Source organism: Entelurus aequoreus, linkage group LG27 (assembly GCF_033978785.1).
Source record: "Entelurus aequoreus isolate RoL-2023_Sb linkage group LG27, RoL_Eaeq_v1.1, whole genome shotgun sequence".
Lineage (NCBI taxonomy): Eukaryota > Metazoa > Chordata > Actinopteri > Syngnathiformes > Syngnathidae > Entelurus > Entelurus aequoreus.
This window is the reverse complement of record NC_084757.1, coordinates 26,081,540-26,096,633: the sequence shown is the minus strand read 5'-3', so window position 1 is coordinate 26,096,633 and position 15,094 is coordinate 26,081,540. Positions and strand designations below refer to the sequence as shown.

General features: G+C 36.7%; 1 protein-coding gene across 3 annotated transcripts in view; it reads right to left on the bottom strand.

The window, feature by feature from the left end:
• Window positions 1–493: 493 nt before the first annotated feature.
• LOC133644348 (LIM/homeobox protein Lhx8) overlaps window positions 494–15,094 on the bottom strand; it is a 61,747-nt gene continuing 47,146 nt past the window's right edge. For 2 of the 3 annotated variants that reach the window (XM_062038750.1, XM_062038751.1), the window contains exons 8-11: window positions 14,722–14,825; window positions 5,750–5,845; window positions 5,491–5,683; window positions 495–1,514 (exon numbers count right to left, since the gene is read on the bottom strand). In XM_062038750.1, the coding sequence (XP_061894734.1) occupies window positions 1,435–1,514; window positions 5,491–5,683; window positions 5,750–5,845; window positions 14,722–14,825 (473 nt within the window). In that variant the 3' untranslated portion in view covers window positions 495–1,434. Of the gene's footprint in view, window positions 1,515–5,490; window positions 5,684–5,749; window positions 5,846–14,721; window positions 14,826–15,094 lie in introns of all 3 variants that reach the window. The other variant, XM_062038752.1, reaches the window with a different exon arrangement.

Genomic DNA, 15,094 nt, shown 5'->3' with positions numbered 1-15,094 from the left:
GGTCACGGTCATTCAATGTTGGTTTCCGGCCATGCCGCTTATGTGCAGTGATTTCTCCAGATTTTCTGAACCTTTTGATGACATTACAGACCGTAGATGGTGAAATCCCTAAATTCCTTGCAATAGCTGGTTGAGAAATGTTGTTTTTAAACTGTTGGACAATTTGCTCACGCATTTGTTGACAAAGTGGTGACCCTCGCCCCATCCTTGTTTGTGAATGACTGAGCATTTCATGGAATCTACTTTTATAGCCAATCATGTCACCCACCTGTTCCCAATTAGCCTGTTCACCTGTGGGATGTTCCAAATAAGTGTTTGATGAGCATTCCTCAACTTTCGCAGTCTTTTTTGCCACCTGTGCCAGCTTTTTTGAAACATGTTGCAGGCATCAAATTCCAAATGAGCTAATATTTGCAAAAAATAACAAAAGTTTTCCAGTTCGAACGTTAAGTATCTTGTCTTTGCAGTCTATTCAATTGAATATAAGTTGAAAAGGATTTACAAATCATTGTATTCTGCTTTTATTTACAATTTACTCAACGTGCCAACTACTCTGGTTTTGGGGTTTGTACTTTTTTTTTAGGTTAAAAAAAATAAATGTCTTTTAGTGCTCCCTTGGCTTCCCTCATGTGGAGCAATGAGATTCTTTGGGCGACCACAGCAGAACAAGTAGACACAAGTAGGTCAAATGTGCTAAAACACATCTGTAGATTCGGTAGAACAACTTTGCACTTTTTATTTATTGCCTGTTTTTGTGTGGTGTGTTCACGCAATAACAACGGTAGCTTTTTGTCAACTTTACACACACTGCACAACCCTCGCGTGTCTCAAAAGTCATGTTTTATTTGTGAAATGCATTTTGTAACAAAGACTCCACATACACACAATAAATTAAAAACGGCAAATATTCACTTTGTTGAAATGATCCATAAGCATGTTTGGATGAAATAGTCAGCGAGCAGGGAGGCTTCACCAAATACTGTGTAGTGCATACTTTTTAATGCTGTGGAATAAGAAGTAAATTATAATTATGTAGCACTTTTTCTCTAGAGACTCAAATTGTGAAACCCATTATCTACATTTAAGCCAGTGTGGGCAAAGTGTCTTGGCCAGGATGGAACCTGGAACCCTCAAGTTGCTGGCATGGGCACTCTACCATCTGTGCCACGCCAGCCACACTGGATATGAATACTGTTGTCGTGACGAGAGCTGCGGTATATTAGGCGAAATATTGCAAACCGCTCTCATCGCAATTGTGCAATACTGCAAACTACAATAATAATAATGTCAAACGTGAGAATGCGGATTGTGCAGGTGTACCTAATAAAGCGGCCAGCAAGGTGCAGTGAAGTCTCCCTGCCCTCGTGGACAGTACTGTACCTTAAAAAAAAAAAAAGGTCAACAATACCATTACAATTTTGTGTGTGTGTTGTCTCAGGCGTGAGACACGGGCAGCGGGGTCATGGCGTACTGGGCTGGCATCAGTGGTGGAAACATAGATGAAGCGGAATGGACTGCAGAACACACACACACACACACACACACACACACACACACACACACACACACACACACACACACACACATGATTACAGCAGCTTGATTGTTAGAAGTGTCTGATTGTCCTCTAGGATGGAGTGGATCCATGTAGTCATGTGATGTTTGCATGTAGAGAAGTGTCATACGTGTAACATACTCCCGGTAAAGCTGCAATACTGTACATATAAATATATATATAGACAAAAGTATTGAGGCACACCACACACAGGGATATTTTGAGCAATTTATCCTTTTTTTTCCCCATTTTGAATATACGTTAGGTCGGGAAAAAACACAAAGGCTATTTCATCCCTACAAGCCTGTTTTGCAGGTTTCCCTGCTCTGGAAAAAAAATCCCCTGAAGAGCAGGGAAACCTGCGAAACAGGCTTGTAGGGATGAAATAGCCTCTGTGTTTTTTCCTGACCTAACGTATATATATATATATACATATATATATATTTATATCCATATATATGCATAAATATACATATATATATATATATATATATATATATATATATATATACTACCGTTCAAAAGTTTGGGGTCACCCAAACAATTTTGTGGAACAGCCTTCATTTCTAAGAACAAGAATAGACTGTCGAGTTTCAGATGAAAGTTCTCTTTTTCTGGCCATATTGAGCGTTTAATTGACCCCACAAATGTGATGCTCCAGAAACTCAATCGGCTCAAAGGAAGGTCAGTTTTGTAGCTTCTGTAACGAGCTAAACTGTTTTCAGATGTGTGAACATGATTGCACAAGGGTTTTCTAACCATCAATTAGCCTTCTGAGCCAATGAGCAAACACATTGTACCATTAGAACACTGGAGTGATAGTTGCTGGAAATGGGCCTCTATACACCTATGTAGATATTGCACCAAAAACCAGACATTTGCAGCTAAAATAGTCATTTACCTCATTAGCAATGTATAGAGTGTATTTCTTTAAAGTTAAGACTAGTTTAAAGTTATCTTCATTGAAAAGTACAGTGCTTTTCCTTCAAAAATAAGGACATTTCAATGTTGAACGGTAGTGTATATATATATACACATATATAGTCGAGGTTACTGTGGTTCATCCGTTATACAGTGCTCAATACCGGGGTAATATACGTTAGGTCAGTTAGAAAAACAAGGCTATTTCATCCCTACATGCCTGTTTCGCAGGTTTCCCTGCTCTGGAAAAAAAATCCACTGAAGAGCAGGGAAACCTGCGAAACAGGCTCTTAGGGATGAAATAGCCTCTGTGTTTTTTCCTGACCTAACATATATATATATATATATATATACATATATTTATATCCATATATATGCATATATATATATACGTATGTATATATACATACACATATATATGTATACACATATATAATAAAATGGCAAAGCTCGAGATCCCATGTGAAAACCATTGAAAGTAATTTTTCATAAATGTTTTAGATTTTGCTAAAACTGCTATTTTTTCCCATTCAAAGCATGCAGGAAAATATGTCAATTATGCAAAACGTGTTTAAATTTTTTTTATAAAATTATCATAAATGTGTTCTTATTTTCAGGTTTGCAAATTAAAACAAAACAAAACAGTGAAGGTCTGTAAACATACTGGCCTTTAAAAGTAAAAAAAAAATAAAAAATACAATATGTTAACGAGCCAATGACAATTGTCCACCTTAGTGGACAACAATTTATTCTATAGGAAAAGATAGACTTTTATTTATCCCACAATGGGGAAATTACGTTGTTGCAGTGTAGGTTTTTTCATACAGTAACAGAAGTAAAACGTAATGAAATACAGCAAAAAAAATGAATAAATACTACATATTGCACACTAATAAGTATAGACAAAAAAAGATCAAATAAAACAAAAAAGATCTATTCAGGTGGAAGTAGCTTTGAGGAATTCACTCTTTTAGAGTGAATGGAAAAAATATGACAGCTTTTTTTGCAAAGCTGGCATTTGTGGTTCCGATTGTTTTTTTAAATCGTAGAAAAAAGCTGAAATAGTTTTATTAAATGGAATATTGAAGTTTATTTCATATATATATATATATATATATATATATATATATATATATATATATATATATATATATATATATATATATATATATTTTTTTTTTTTTACGTTCTTGTTTAAAATTGAAAACTGCTCTTTTTTAAGTGTGAGCTTTTAAAAAAATTAATCTTCCAATGTAGAAAAAGACCAAAAAAATAGTCTTAAATTAAGTAATTTAAAGAAGAAAAATATGAACATATAAGACAGACATTACATAATATCAATACAGCATAATATTATAATTACATTAGGCTGTCAAAAGTAACAAGTTGACTCATGTGATTAATCTCGAAAAAGGGTTGCATTAATCGTGTATGTACACAGATTAATCACACCATTGACTTTACATGCTCCTTTACCTTAAACGCGGATGTTACCTGAAAGGTCTCGCTGAAAACTTAGCAAGTGTTGTGCAGATAAATGACGTGCATTCAAGTAAAACATTTAAATGTTCATTCTGACAGTAAAATTGCATTTGTTTCAAAAATATTGGGGTCTTTTTTATGTTAATTTAAATGATGCAAGCGAGTAATAACCTGTGATTATTTATAATGATCCCAAATTTAAAAAAAAAATCTGATTAAAAAATGCATTATTTTATAGCACTAAATCATATTAAAGTTACACTGAATATTAAGAGAATATTAACATATTATATCAATACTGTATCATTATAAATACATTCCTATAAATAAAAAAATTTACTTGTTTGAAATAAAAATATGAGCATATATGCAAAAGATTGAGGAATGTTGAAACAAAGGAGCACTTTTTCAAGCATTTACAAGAAGTCAATGTAATACCAGGAAAACATTTGAACATGTATAGCTACTTTTTGGCCAGCAGTTTTTGGGAAGTTGACATGTTTTGTCCTGAGGATTTTTTTTTTTAAAGCACAAAAAAAGGCTATTTTTTATTTTTATTTTTTAAGTCCGGTTTAAAGTGGAGGTAAATTGGCACTTTTATCTATCGCTGGGGTGTCAAACTCATTTAAGATGGGGGGCCACATGGAGAAAAATCTACTCCCAAGTGGGCCGGACTGGTAAAATCACGGCACGATAACTTAAAAATAAAGACAACTTCAGATTTTTTTTCTTTGTTTAAAAATAGAACAAGCACATTCTGAAAATGTACAAATCATAATGTTGTTGGGGTTTTTTTTTTTACACTTACAATTTGCGGTTAATAGTATTCTGCCTTTATTTGTCGTTATTTATACTTTCTGAATAAATGATGTGATAATGTTCATCTGTCAACTCATCGGTGTTCATTTTCAATCTATCAAGATAAAAAAATAATATCAAAATGAAATTACAGGATGTTATTTATGTAGTTTGCTCATTTTCCTCGACCATCATGTGTTTTTTTAATTTTTTTTAACATATGTAGCATCATCTACATAGATACAAATAATAGCTATTGTGACATTTAGTGGACACATTTAGAACAGCGGTTTCTTTCATTCAAAAATTCCGACTCATTTTTGTACTTAGCAAACTCATCCCGCGGGCCGGATAAAACCTGTTCGCGGGCCGGTATGTTTGACACCCCTGATCTACCGTATCTTTCGGAGCTACGACTCCCGAGTAAACATTTCAGCTCTGCACACTTTTTCAAAATGGCATTTCTTTCGAAGACAACATACGTTTTTTGTATTTGTCGTGGACCTTTTACGGTCGTTGCCGATGGACTCCGTGGCTTGCCAGCTGCCATAACAGGTAGCATTGGTGACGCTAACACGCTAGCGCGGTGGTTTGTTGACATGTGCGGCGGCTTTAATAGGAAGTTTGGTAGCTAACGAGCAGGTGTCCCCAATACTTGTGTCGACATATAGAAACCCGTTTTGGCTAGACGTCCGCTCAGTCGTACAAGAGTTCATAAAAAGCCTGGTGCTCACTGTCTATGAAGGAGTGCAGCGCGGACAGCATGGAACCTTCCGGGCCCGCGTAGGCCGCGTACTGCAGCTCCTCGGGGGTGGGCGTGGGCTGCGCCTGCAGGCGGCCCGGCTGTAGCGAGGTCATCGGGGCGCTGGACGTGTGGTTGGGGCTCACGTGCTTTTTGTGGCGCGCCCGGCAGTTCTGGAACCACACCTGCGCGGAGACGCCGTGTCAGGCACGGCGGCTTGGGGTTCACGCCGCCATCGTGTCGCCACTCACCTGTATGACCCTCCGACTGAGGCCCGTCTGCTCGGCCAGTTTCTGCAGCGTTTGCGCGTCCGGGTTGTTGTCCTGCGCAAACTGAGCTTGCATGACCTGCACGCACAATGAAAGGTGACATCATCATGTAAGGCGGGGACGTCGCACTGAGGGCCACATGGCAGTTATGGCCATCAGAGGCATACTTGCCAACCCTCCCAATTTTCCCGGGAGACACCCGAATTTCAGTGCCCCTCCCGAATTTCTCCCGATTTCCACCCAGACAGCAATATTGGGGGCGTGCCTAAAGGCCGGCCCAATCACATAATATCTACGGCTTTTCACACACACAAGTGAATGCAAGGCATACTTGATCAACAGCCATACAGGTCACACTGAGGGTGCCCGTATAAACAACTTTAACACTGTTACAAATATGCGCCACACTGTGAACCCACACCAAACAAGAATGACAAACACATTTCGAGAGAACATCCGCACCGTAACACAACAGAACAAATACCCAGAACCCCTTGCAGCACTAACTCTTCCGGGACGCTACAATATACACCCCCCGCTACCACCAAACCCCCCCCCCCCCGAATTCGGAGGTCTCAAGGTTGGCAAGTATGACAGAGGGCCCCTCTGGATTCCATTATTAATTATATCAATTGTTTTAGGTAGGCTGTCGATTTTACAGTAAAAGCTTTACATTTACAAAATGTTACTGTAAAATATAGTGTTTTTAAAAACATTTTACGGTAAATGGAATAACAGTACCACTGTTTTTTGGTTGTCTTTTTTTTACAGAAAAAGCTGGCAGCTTAGTTGCCAGAATTTTACTATTTAAATTTCCATTGGTTTTTACAACATTATATTGTTTTTTTGTAATTAATCAGTCCAACAAAATAATATTCCAAAACCGAACCCAGCCTAGCAGCATTCAGAATAGCAATCAATGAGTTCAAACCCCAGCCGAGTTATACCAAAGACTAGAGATGTCCGACAATGGCTTTTTTGCCGATATCCGATATTCCGATATTGTCCAACTCTTAATTACCAATTCCGATATCAACCGATACCGATATATACAGTCGTGGAATTAACACATTATTATGCCTAATTTTGTTGTGATGCCCCGCTGGATGCATTAAACAATGTAACAAGGTTTTCCAAAATAAATCAACTCAAGTTATGGAAAAAAATGCCAACATGGCACTGCCATATTTATTATTGAAGTCACAAAGTGCATTATTTTTTTTAACATGCCTCAAAACAGCAGCTTGGAATGTGGGACATGCTCTCCCTGAGATAATCCTAGTACCCACTACAACTATGGGAAGTACTATACTTTGACTTTCACAAAGTGCATTTTTTTAATTTTTAAACATGCCTCAAAACAACAGCTACAAAAACAATGAAGGCACACAGTTTTAGTCCAGAGTATACTAGAAACTGGGCTCAATCTGCCCTGTTCTTAACGTATTCGTATAAGTAACAAAAATGTGCAAATAAAAACAAGAAAGGCACAAAAATAAAAAACTGCTTCAGTCTAGACTAGTAGAAAACACAGCCATCTTTTAAAGTGCATGAACATTAATAAAACTGCTTCAGTCTAGACTAGTAGAAAACACAGCCATCCTTTAAAGTGCATGAACATTAATAAAACTGCTTCAGTCTAGACTAGTAGAAAACACAGCCATCCTTTAAAGTGCATGAACATTAATAAAACTGCTTCAGTCTAGACTAGTAGAAAACACAGCCATCCTTTAAAGTGCATGAACATTAATAAAACTGCTTCAGTCTAGACTAGTAGAAAACACAGCCATCCTTTAAAGTGCATGAACATTAATAAAACTGCTTCAGTCTAGACTAGTAGAAAACACAGCCATCCTTTAAAGTGCATGAACATTAATAAAACTGCTTCAGTCTAGACTAGTAGAAAACACAGCCATCCTTTAAAGTGCATGAACATTAATAACACTGCTTCAGTCTAGACTAGTAGAAAACACAGCCATCCTTTAAAGTGCATGAACATTAATAAAACTGCTTCAGTCTAGACTAGTAGAAAACACAGCCATCCTTTAAAGTGCATGAACATTAATAAAACTGCTTCAGTCTAGACTAGTAGAAAACACAGCCATCCTTTAAAGTGCATGAACATTAATAAAACTGCTTCAGTCTAGACTAGTAGAAAACACAGCCATCCTTTAAAGTGCATGAACATTAATAACACTGCTTCAGTCTAGACTAGTAGAAAACACAGCCATCCTTTAAAGTGCATGAACATTAATAAAACTGCTTCAGTCTAGACTAGTAGAAAACACAGCCATCCTTTAAAGTGCATGAACATTAATAAAACGGCTTCAGTCTAGAGTAGTAGAAAACACAGCCATCCTTTAAAGTGCATGAACATTAATAAAACGGCTTCAGTCTAGACTAGTAGAAAACACAGCCATCCTTTAAAGTGCATGAACATTAATAAAACGGCTTCAGTCTAGACTAGTAGAAAACACAGCCATCCTTTAAAGTGCATGAACATCATTAAAACTGCTTCAGTCTAGACTAGTAGAAAACACAGCCATCCTTTAAAGTGCATGAACATTAATAAAACTGCTTCAGTCTAGACTAGTAGAAAACACAGCCATCCTTTAAAGTGCATGAACATTAATAAAACTGCTTCAGTCTAGACTAGTAGAAAACACAGCCATCCTTTAAAGTGCATGAACATGAATAAAACGGCTTCAGTCTAGACTAGTAGAAAACACAGCCATCCTTTAAAGTGCATGAACATTAATAAAACGGCTTCAGTCTAGACTAGTAGAAAACACAGCCATCCTTTAAAGTGCATGAACATTAATAAAACGGCTTCAGTCTAGACTAGTAGAAAACACAGCCATCCTTTAAAGTGCATGAACATTAATAAAACGGCTTCAGTCTAGACTAGTAGAAAACACAGCCAGCCTTTAAAGTGCATGAACATTAATAAAACGGCTTCAGTCTAGACTAGTAGAAAACACAGCCATCCTTTAAAGTGCATGAACATTAATAAAACGGCTTCAGTCTAGACTAGTAGAAAACACAGCCATCCTTTAAAGTGCATGAACATTAATAAAACGGCTTCAGTCTAGACTAGTAGAAAACACAGCCATCCTTTAAAGTGCATGAACATTAATAAAACGGCTTCAGTCTAGACTAGTAGAAAACACAGCCATCCTTTAAAGTGCATGAACATTAATAAAACTGCTCCAGTCTAGACTAGTAGAAAACACAGCCATCCTTTAAAGTGCATGAACATTAATAAAACTGCTTCAGTCTAGACTAGCAGAAAACACAGCCATCCTTTAAAGTGCATGAACATTAATAAAACTGCTTCAGTCTAGACTAGTAGAAAACACAGCCATCCTTTAAAGTGCATGAACATTAATAAAACTGCTTCAGTCTAGACTAGTAGAAAACACAGCCATCCTTTAAAGTGCATGAACATTAATAAAACTGCTTCAGTCTAGACTAGCAGAAAACACAGCCATCCTTTAAAGTGCATGAACATTAATAAAACTGCTTCAGTCTAGACTAGCAGAAAACACAGCCATCCTTTAAAGTGCATGAACATTAATAAAACTGCTTCAGTCTAGACTAGCAGAAAACACAGCCATCCTTTAAAGTGCATGAACATTAATAAAACTGCTTCAGTCTAGACTAGTAGAAAACACAGCCATCCTTTAAAGTGCATGAACATTAATAAAACTGCTTCAGTCTAGACTAGTAGAAAACACAGCCATCCTTTAAAGTGCATGAACATTAATAAAACTGCTTCAGTCTAGACTAGTAGAAAACACAGCCATCCTTTAAAGTGCATGAACATTAATAAAACTGCTTCAGTCTAGACTAGTAGAAAACACAGCCATCCTTTAAAGTGCATGAACATTAATAAAACTGCTTCAGTCTAGACTAGTAGAAAACACAGCCATCCTTTAAAGTGCATGAACATTAATAAAACGGCTTCAGTCTAGACTAGTAGAAAACACAGCCATCCTTTAAAGTGCATGAACATTAATAAAACGGCTTCAGTCTAGACTAGTAGAAAACACAGCCATCCTTTAAAGTGCATGAACATTAATAAAACTGCTTCAGTCTAGACTAGTAGAAAACACAGCCATCCTTTAAAGTGCATGAACATTAATAAAACGGCTTCAGTCTAGACTAGTAGAAAACACAGCCATCCTTTAAAGTGCATGAACATTAATAAAACGGCTTCAGTCTAGACTAGTAGAAAACACAGCCATCCTTTAAAGTGCATGAACATTAATAAAACTGCTTCAGTCTAGACTAGTAGAAAACACAGCCATCCTTTAAAGTGCATGAACATTAATAAAACGGCTTCAGTCTAGACTAGTAGAAAACACAGCCATCCTTTAAAGTGCATGAACATTAATAAAACTGCTCCAGTCTAGACTAGTAGAAAACACAGCCATCCTTTAAAGTGCATGAACATTAATAAAACTGCTTCAGTCTAGACTAGTAGAAAACACAGCCATCCTTTAAAGTGCATGAACATTAATAAAACTGCTTCAGTCTAGACTAGCAGAAAACACAGCCATCCTTTAAAGTGCATGAACATTAATAAAACTGCTTCAGTCTAGACTAGCAGAAAACACAGCCATCCTTTAAAGTGCATGAACATTAATAAAACTGCTTCAGTCTAGACTAGTAGAAAACACAGCCATCCTTTAAAGTGCATGAACATTAATAAAACTGCTTCAGTCTAGACTAGTAGAAAACACAGCCATCCTTTAAAGTGCATGAACATTAATAGAACTGCTTCAGTCTAGACTAGCAGAAAACACAGCCATCCTTTAAAGTGCATGAACATTAATAAAACTGCTTCAGTCTAGACTAGTAGAAAACACAGCCATCCTTTAAAGTGCATGAACATTAATAAAACTGCTTCAGTCTAGACTAGTAGAAAACACAGCCATCCTTTAAAGTGCATGAACATTAATAAAACAGCTTCAGTCTAGAGTAGTAGAAAACACAGCCATCCTTTAAAGTGCATGAACATTAATAAAACTGCTTCAGTCTAGACTAGTAGAAAACACAGCCATCCTTTAAAGTGCATGAACATTAATAAAACTGCTTCAGTCTAGACTAGTAGAAAACACAGCCATCCTTTAAAGTGCATGAACATTAATAAAACTGCTTCAGTCTAGACTAGAAGAAAACACACCCATCCTTTAAAGTGCATGAACATTAATAAAACTGCTTCAGTCTAGACTAGTAGAAAACACAGCCATCCTTTAAAGTGCATGAACATTAATAACACTGCTTCAGTCTAGACTAGTAGAAAACACAGCCATCCTTTAAAGTGCATGAACATTAATAAAACTGCTTCAGTCTAGACTAGTAGAAAACACAGCCATCCTTTAAAGTGCATGAATATTAATAAAACTGCTTCAGTCTAGACTAGTAGAAAACACAGCCATCCTTTAAAGTGCATGGGGGAAAAAGGCACAAAACATAAATAAAACAGCTTCACTCAGTCCAGACTATGAGTCTATTTGTGCAACAGATGAAGCTCAAAGAGTGGGCTAATTGTTTTTCTCCTTGTCATCACGTGTGAGAGGTAGATTTTTCTGAATGAAAACAAGCATCTGCAAGGGATTCTGGGTATTGGTTCTGTTGTGTTTATGTTGTGTTTATGTTGTGTTACAGTGCGGATGTTCTCCCGAAATGTGTTTGTCATTCCTGTTTGGTGTGGGTTCACAGTGTGGCGCATATTTGTAACAGTGTTAAAGTTGTTTATACGGTCACGCTCAGTGTGACCTGTATGGCTGTTGACCAAGTATGCCTTGCATTCACTTGCGTGTGTGAAAAGCCGTATATATTATGTGACTGTGCCGGCACGCTGTTTGTATGGTGGAAAAGCGGACATAACGACAGGTTGTAGAGGACGCTAAAGGGAGTGCCTTTAAGGCACGCCCCCTATATTGTTGTCCGGGTGGAAATCGGGAGAAATTCGGGAGAATGGTTGCCCCGGAGATTTTCGGGAGGGACACTGAAATTCGGGAGTCTCCCGGGAAAATCGGGAGGGTTTGCAAGTATGCACTACGTCCGTGTTTTACGCCGTACAGCGGCGTTTTAAAAAGTAATTAATTTCACATTTTGAAACCGATACAGATCATTTCCGATATTACATTTTTAAAGCATTTATCGGCCGATGATATCGGACCTCTCTAGTTTTTACAACATTATATTGTTTTTTTTTTAATTAATCAGTCCAACAAAATAATTTTCCAAAACCGAACCCAGCCCAGCAACATTCAGAATAGCAATCAATGAGTTCAAACCCCGGCCGAGTCATACCAAAGACTATAAAAATGGGAGCCATTGCCTCCCTGCTTGGCACTCAGCATCAAGGGTTGGAATTGGGGGTTAAATCACCAAACAATGATTCCCGGGCGCGGCCTCTGCTGCTGCCCACTGCTCCCCTCACCTCCCAGGGGGTGAACAAGGGTGATGGGTCAAATGCAGAGCATAATTTCGCCACACCTAGTGTGTGTGTGACAATCATTGGTACTTTAACTTGAACTTTAAGAGAGCAATTGAGAGGACACACAAACATGACACAAAACAATGCAAAAGTAGTCAAACAACAAAGAATAATATCCACAACAGTATCAATATTAATAACAATTCCATCATAGCAATCTATGACAGACTTCTTTTGTTGTTTTCAACCATAACTCTTTTATTCTCTGACATTCCCACAATGAATGAACAAGACACTTCATACATAACTTGCTATCTACTACATCAATTTTACACAGATTTAAAATACAATCTATTCAAGATCCTAAATTGACTCAGCTTATCTTTGATGCTTCTAAAGGGCTTATTGGCATTTTTCCAAACATCATTCCATGATATGTCTCTTTCATCTAAAATGTTTAAGTCGATTTCCCAACACATGCATCATTTGCATTTCTAGTATGATGTTCATTTATTATTCCATAAAATCTTTTCATTAATTTCTTAGTTTTATCTTGATTAAAAAGTGCATCTTCCAGTTCATGGCTATTTAAAGGCATACTTTCAGAGGATATGCATTTATTTACAGCGTGTTTTACAGAGATAACATTTAAAAAATGATTTCTGAGTATATTATATTAATCAACTAATTTATTGAATGGTTTAAAGGAGTTTATATTAATAATATGATGAGGTTTAGTAACACCTCTGTTTTTCCATGTTGTTCACTTAACCACAGTTTTATTAATGATGAAATTGGGATTGTACCAAAGCGGTTGATTTACAGATGTCATTGGGTTGATTCCAAGTATTTTCTGACACAGTTTTAGAATGTTAAAGGTATCTATTGGGCTCTGCTTCAAATCAATTAGGTATTTTTTTTAAATGTTATATAAACTCCCCACATCAATGTCCAAATTCATTAACATATTTTTTTCTATGTTGATCCAGTCCTTGTCTGCGGAACAATGGAATAAGTGGCTTGCTCGTTCACAACCAAAGGAGATATGATAATGTAAAAAGTTAATTTTTTTATTCTGGTAACTTAGCTGCCAGTTTTTCTACCATAAAAACAAATGTACCGTCTTTCCATTTACAGTAATACACCGTTCAAAACAACAACCGTAGATTTTACAGTCAAAGACTGGCAGCTCAGTCAACAGAATTTCAACGCAAAAAACGGTAGAAGTTTTTTTTTCAATTTACAGTAATATGCTGTAAAGAACAATGTAAAATGTATTGTCATTTTTATTAATTTGATGGGTATTTTGCTGTAAAGGTAAGTATTTATTTATTTTTATTTAGACAAAAACATGTTTGGAAAGTATGATAACATACTGTAATATTGGTTGCAATATTGGATACTATTACAGTTTAAAAGGTATGCAATTTCATGCAGTACATATATTTTTTCTGGCAAATTTAAAAAAAAATCAACTATATTTAGTGAGGGAATATTAAGTACGTTATTGACACATAGCATTTCCAGGTGTTTGCGGGCCAGATAAAATGATGTCGCGGGCCAGATCTGTGAGCTTGACACCTGTGATGTAAGGGATCCCTTTTTATTTAGCTTTAAATAAATTACCTTTGTTGAGGGATCATATTCAAAGTGCATAATACAAAGTAATAGCTCAAAAATATATGCAAAACAGTTGAGCCTCTGTTACAGCTTTGTAGTAGAACTTACATACTTTTATTGGAAGACTTTTTGTTGCATGCATAAATGCAACAATAAAGACTTTTTATAGCAGTGTTTTTCAACCACTGTGAGATACAGTCTGGTGTGCCAAGGGAGATTGTCTAATTTCACCTATTTGGGTTAAAAATATTTTTTGCAAACCAGTAATTATAGTCTGCAAGAAAGCTATGCAGAACGAAACTAAAGCCGAACTGGCTACAAAGTAAACAAATACAGAATGCTGGACGACAGCAAAGACTTACTGTGGAGCAAAGACGGCGTCCACAAGGTACACCCGAACATGACATGACAATCAACAATGTCCCCACAAAGAGCGATAAAAACAACTGAAATATTCTTGATTACTAAAACAAAGTAGATGCGGGAATATCGCTCAAAGGAAGACATGAAACTGCAACAGGAAAATACTAAATAAAGAGAAAAAGCCACCAAAATAGGAGCGCAAGACAGGAACTAAAACACTACACACAGGAAAACAGCAAAAAACTCAAAATAAGTCACGGCGTGATGTGACAGGTCGTGACAGTACACCTACTTTGAGACAAGAGCTATAGTGATGCATGCTTGGTTATGGTTTGATTTATATCCAACAATTGTGAGAACAACTTTTTATTGTCAATATCGGCTGCTGAGTTTCATTTTTTTAATGTTTTCTGCTGGTTGTGTGCCTCCACATTTTTTCAATGAAAAAAATGTGCCTTGGCTCAAAAAAGGTTGAAAAACACTGCTTCATAGAGTATGTGTTGACGGAGTGGAGGTTCACCTGCAGCTGGTCGGCAGTGAAGCTGGTCCGCGCTCTCTTGGAGGGTTTGGGCTGGTTAATTTCCTGTTCAGTGGGCACGGCCCCCTCCATGTTCACACTGCTGCCTGCAATGTAGAAGAATGTTCACTAATAGTGATACAAACTAAGATTATTATGAGTGGAATGGGATTTCAAATCGATATTATTTGTGCTTATTTTGTGTAGATAGTTCTTGTAGAGACGTGGTCTCCAAAAAAATTTAATGTAATGTTTAATTGTTTACAAAAAAAAAGGTTGTGATAAACATTTATTATTTATTAGGGTAGAATCTTTTTTTTGGCATTACAACACTACTTAAAAAAATATAATTCAAATGAAATGTAATGCTCAAAGC